At 37.6% G+C, this 6,214-nt stretch overlaps 1 protein-coding gene across 7 annotated transcripts in view; it reads right to left on the bottom strand.

The window, feature by feature from the left end:
• CEP350 (centrosomal protein 350kDa) overlaps positions 1 to 6,214 on the bottom strand; it is a 115,661-nt gene that overhangs the window by 25,310 nt on the left and 84,137 nt on the right. For all 7 annotated transcript variants that reach the window (XM_014528343.1, XM_014528342.1, XM_014528345.1 and 4 more), the window contains 2 exons: positions 4,040 to 4,251; positions 653 to 797 (listed from right to left, as the gene is read on the bottom strand). In XM_014528343.1, the coding sequence (XP_014383829.1) occupies positions 653 to 797; positions 4,040 to 4,251 (357 nt within the window). The remainder of the gene's footprint in view (positions 1 to 652; positions 798 to 4,039; positions 4,252 to 6,214) is intronic.

Here is a 6,214-nt window from a genome sequence, read left to right on the forward strand (position 1 = left end):
AGTGCACAAATTTTTGTGCACCAGGCCTCTAGTTGAAAAATAAATCTTAAAAAAAAGGCAAAGTCAACCTAACATTTAAAAATAAGAAATTTGAGCTTCTGAAAAAGAATGTATTAGTGATTTGCTATCCTGCTTCATCACCTCCCATCTCTCCTCATGGTCATCGTTAATTCATTCAAGAAACATTTAATAACTACCTATCATATGCAATGCAAAGGACCTGCTAGGTTCTGGTGCTACAACTGTTAACAAAATATAGACTCTCCTTTCCAGGAGTCTGTATTCTAGGAGGGGAGACCTGCTGGGTAACATTTGGTTACAACTGATGTGCTGTCTGGTGTAACAAGTGGAAGCACAGAGCACAATAGGAACATATAAGGATGCCTGACACAGAAAAAAATACTATAAATGCCTGATGAATAAATGACGCCCGTTAACACCAGATAATCTAAGTTTTTCATATTTAGTGTAATTGGGGATATAATTAATTATCAATGAAAAGCCAAGAACTATGAAATTTAATCCTGGCAAGAAAAAAGGCTTATGGCAAATGCAACAAAGGATAACATCATACCAACATATGGTTAGACAAAGCTTATTAAGAAAATTCAAGTATGGTACAAAGTAAAAAACTCTTCTTTATTAGTCTTACCTGACTGTGTCATAGATACTGACTCATCTGACCAACTGTAACTGGGTTGATGGGACTTGACAGGTGGACGACACTGCCCTCCAATCTTGTAACTTCCTTTGCTGGACTCCAGCTTTGACACAGACGTGCAGCTTTTGGGAGGTGACTGTGCAAACAGAAAAACTAAATGAGAACTGGTCTATGATATAGTTGTAAATTCTATTTAAAACTCCAGATATTAACCAGTTACAAATATTATTTACAAAGAATTTTAAATAACTCTATGACTTAAAAAATGAAAAAACACTATAAATTTTACAAAAGATAAGACGTCAATTTTTTAAAGGAACAGAAAAAAGTTATAGAAAAACATACTTTAAAAGATGTTTATAATGAACTAGTACTAATTATTGTATAAGTGATATTACCTCTTATTCTTTTTAATTTAAAACATACTAAGTTGGGGTGGTACAGATATCTCTTCAACATAGTGATTTTGTTTCCTCTGGACATCTACCCAGAAGTGTAAATGTTCGATCATATGGCAGTTCTCCATCAACAAATAGATGGTATATCATGTATGATGACATGGATAGACCCTGAGGGCAGTATGCTAAGTGAAATTAAGTCAGAGAGAGAGAAAAACAAATACTACATGATCTCACTTGTATGTGAAATCTAAAAAACCCCCACAAACTCACAGAAAAAATAGATCAGATTTGTGGTTACCAGAGATGGAGGATGGGGAATGAAAGAATTGAGTGAAGGTGGTCAAAGATAAGAACTTCTAGTTATAAGATAAATAAATACTGGGGATGTAATGTGGCACATGATGACTGTAGTTAACATGGCTGTGTGGTATACTTGAAAGTTGCTGCCCTAGCTGGTTTGGCTTGGTGGATAGAGTGTCAGTCTGCAGACTGAAGGTCCTGGGTTCAATTCTGGTCAAGGGCACAATGCCTTGGTTGCAGGCTCCTTCCTCAGCCCTGATCAGGGTGTGTGTGAGAGGCAGCCAGTCGATGTGCCTCTCTCACATTGACGTTTCCCTCTTTCTCTACCTCTCCTTTCCACTCTCTCTAAAAATCAATGTAGAAATATCCTTGGGTGAGGACTAACAAACAAACAAAAAAGACAGTAGGTCCTAAAAATTCTCATAACAAGGAAAATGAATTTTTTGGTAACTATATGAAGTGATGGATGTTAACTTAATGTGGCAATCATTTCATAATATATGTGTGTCAAGTCATTCTATGCTACACACCTTATACTTATACAGTGTTATATGTCAATTATATCTCAATAAAATGAAAAAAAATTAAATACTAAGTATGTACTTCTTGTATTGAAGGAAGAGAGGGAAGGAAGAAGGGAAGCAAACAGAGCATAAGAAGACTGCCCATAAGAGATTACTAAGGACATACTTTCTACCTTGATGTCAACTGGAAGTGAGAAAGCCTGATCTGATTCCTTGCTGTCAATCACTTCCTATCCCTGGGCAAGTTTCCTAGCCTGCTAAGCTTCAGGGTGAGCACTGTGAGGTTAACCACATAAGACATTCAGCATACTACCTGGCCCTTGGTAACTAAGTACTCAATAAATATTATTTTTATTATAAAAACCACTTTAAGGTACACTAATTTTGATTTCCTTTATATATTTTCTTGTGAGAAAACAACACATTTTTAGTATTCGATCAGATAGTGGCTATCCTGAACCTCAATAAGGATGCTAGGTAAAATCTAATCAATTTATAGCAAGTGATAAATAAGATTGTGTAAAAAGGCATAGTTTGGTTGCAAATTCCCGGAAGGTAGGAATCATGTAACAAGTAAATTATATATACAATAAGCCCATTTACAGATAATAACCAAGAAATCACTAATATGAAAATGTCATTAAAATCTTTTTACAACCTGCCCTAGCTGGTTTGTCTCAGTGCATAGAGCATCAGACTGCAGACCGAAGGGTCCCAGGTTCGATTCTGGTCAAGGGCACATGCCTGGGTTGTGGGCTCGGTCCCCGGTTGGGGGTGTGCAGGAGGCAGCCAATCGGTGATTCTCTCTCATCATTGATGTTTCTATCTCTCTCTCCCTCTCCCTTCCTCTCTGAAATCAATAAAAATATTAAAAAAAATCTTTTTACAACCTAAAAGCTCTATTTTCAAGTATGTGCACAAAGCATTGGAATATTTTGCAACATAACATGGGATGGGCTCTTCATTGGATAAAAAAATGATATCTATCATCTAAATTTTTCAGATGTTGTCACACAAGTGAATCTGACTGATTTTCCAACAGGGAAATGCTATTCTTTCTTCACATCCACAATAAACATACACTTTAACAAAGTATATTCCATTCTGAAGTTAGGTGAATTACTTTTTAAAACATAGACAGGCTTTCACAATGTTTGTGTCCATTTAATATTTGATATTTTTAGGTTAATTCCTTTATATACTTTATAAACTCAAGCTAAAAAGAAAAAAGTTAAGTCTGTAGCTTAAATTTTTACCAGCTAAATTTTATTTATGAAGTATAGAATTAAGAACAATGTGGAAAACATTTCTTATTCTAAAAGTGACCACTATTCTAATTTAGAATCAATAACCATTTTAGATCCTGCCTTAAAACGATGAAACCTTACTTTTATTCTGACTGAGTTTATAGAGCAGTTATAAACTACATTATAGAGCAGTTATAAGCTACATTTCAGAAAAGACACACTGTTTAAGCTCTTATTGTTTCTATTATTATGACAAAACAGATTTTAATAATTTGTGATATTCCCACATATTCTTTCCTATACCCTCAATATTAACAGACTTAATTGCATATAATTTTATAACTGTCACTAAAGCAAAAGGTCAGATATTTATAAATTTTTAGAAGTTAATGAAAAGCTTTATTTTTGCTCAAATGTCATATACTATGTTAGTTATGATAGTTGACACTGTCATTAGCAACAAGACTATAACTGTTAATAATATACCTTTTAGACAGTTTTTTCCTAAAGCTTTAAGATATCCTATATAATAAAAGGCTAATATGCAAATTAACTGACCGGCAGAACGACCGGTCACTATGACGCGCACTGACCACCAGGGGGCAGACACTCAATGCAGGAGCTCCCACAAGGGGAGTGCCGCTCAGCCAGAAGCCCGGCTCATGGCTGGCGAGTGCAGCGGCAGTGGCAGGAGCCTTTCCCGCTGCAGCGACAGAGCTAAGGATGTCCGACTGACGGCTTAGGCCCGCTCCCCACCGTGGGGAGTGGGCCTAAGCCGTCAGTCGGACATACTCCAAGGGCTCCTGGACTGCGAGAGGGCGCAGGCCAGACTGAGGGACTCCCCACCACCATCATGAGTGCACTAATTTTGTGCACTGGGCCTCTAGTAAATATATATTAACTTACATGTTTACTAGGAGAAGTAGAAGATTCCAGTTCTTGTGAAAAAACCATGTCTTCAGTAAGTATACTGTGATCTGGACTACCAGGCTGCTCCTGAACTATGGACTCAGAAGGTCTATATTCAACAGCAGGGCTGCCTAATTCTTCTGGAATAGAGCTTTCACTGTGCAGATGAGAGTAGGAAAGTACTGGAGATTCCGCCTCACTTGCTATTTCTAGAAAGAGAGGGTGAAAACAAAATAAAGTACACAATCTTGGTCAAGCGAAATATTCCACTGTTTTACTTTATATTTATTTTTAGCATAATTTCACTAGTTGTATTTAAATATAAGTTTTTAGTCCTATCATTTAATGAACCACATTTACTATAAAGTCTATTAGTCTAATTAAGAATTTTGGCCCACACACACTGAGAGATTATATATAACATATAATCAGCAATGACAGTTACTGACACCCTCAGTGTTTGTGAAGATGAAGAGCAATTACAACTATTATATTCATTGGTTCAATAACTTTGGAAGACTATTTGGTAGAATTTGGAAAAGATGAAAACTCTATGATCAGCAAATTCACTCCTAGGTATACATCCTAGAGAAATCTTGCATATAAACCGCAGGAGATATATACATGGTCATTAGCAGGATTGTTATAATGGTCAAAAACTGGAAGAAATGCAAATGTCTATTGACAGTAAAAAGAATAAATTATGGTATATTTATACAATGAAATGCTACATAGCAATAAAAATGAGTAAAGTATGGCTTATGCACCAATGGAGATACACTCTGAACTTAAATTAGCACTTTCAGAATCTGTAGCATTGTCTTGCCTCTGGAATTTCCTGTCCATTGTGGCCTGTGCTCTTTCTAAGAAAACAGAAATATGTTTGACACTAGACAGAAAGTGCTTTTATTTTTAACTTTCACCCAAAGGTATGCTTTTTTTAAATTGATTTTTAGAGAGAAAGGAAGGGAGAAGAGAGAGAATGAGAGAAAGAGAGAAAGAAAGAGAGAGAGAGAAAGAAAGAGAGAGAGGAGAGAAACATGGATTGGCTGTCCCATGTACCTAGGGCTAGAACCAACCCGCAACCTAGGTATGTGCCCTGACTGGGAATCAAATCACAATCTTTTGGTGCATGGGATGATGCTCCAATCAACTGAACCACCCAGTCAGGGCTAAACAGAAAATACTTGACATTATCTACATATATAAAAGCCTAAGCGACCATTACAACCAGTCAACTGAACAATCAGTCAACATTACGTGCACTGACCACCGGTGGGCAGATATTCAACACAGGAGCTGCTCCCTGGTGGTCAGTGCACTCCCACAGCCAACCTCCTGCAGCCAGCCAACCTCCTGCAGTCCCTGGCCCTGGCCAACTGGCCCGGATCAGCCCTGACTGGGACTGGGCGAGACAGCTCCAATCAGCCCTGATCGCTTGCCAGGCCAAGGGACCCCACCTGTGCACAAATTCGTGCACCGAGCCTCTAGTATTGTATAATCTTAAGAATGGCAATTGCTTTCCTTCTTTGTATCTACAGATACAATGCCCCACAAAACTTTGGTTATATTATACTTTGGTGGTCAGTAATGCTAACATTTGATATACTTAATTCTAAACCCCACTTAAGATTTTGGGCCTAATATCTGTAAAATAACTTTATTTAACACTAGAGGCCCGATGCACGAAATTCGTGCAAGGGGCTCAGCCCCCACCAGCGCCGCCTCTGCCTCGGCCCCTGCTGCCATGGCTTCACCTAGAAGGTCTTCTGGAAGGACTTCTGGAAGGATGTCTGGTCTAATTAGCATATTATGCTTTTATTTTTATAGATAATACCTATACCCCCAAGTAAACAAGGATAACCTGATATTTAAAAGCACTTCCGTTGAAACGTTAAAAAGGTCTATTTTTAGTGCTTGCTTCGGCAGCACATATACTAAACTTGGACCGATACAGAGAAGATTAGCATGACCCCTGCACAAGGATGACATGCAAATTCATGAAGTGTTCCATATTTTTCCATTTGCAACAGCATGGATGGAACTGGAGAGCATTATGCTAAGCAAAATAAACCAGTTGGAGAAAGATAAATATCACATGATCTTACTCATATGTGGGATATAATGATCAACATAATCTGATGAACAAGAATAGATCCAGAGACAAATGGT

Source organism: Myotis brandtii, unplaced genomic scaffold (genome assembly GCF_000412655.1).
Source record: "Myotis brandtii unplaced genomic scaffold, ASM41265v1 scaffold630, whole genome shotgun sequence".
NCBI classification, from domain to species: Eukaryota; Metazoa; Chordata; class Mammalia; order Chiroptera; family Vespertilionidae; genus Myotis; species Myotis brandtii.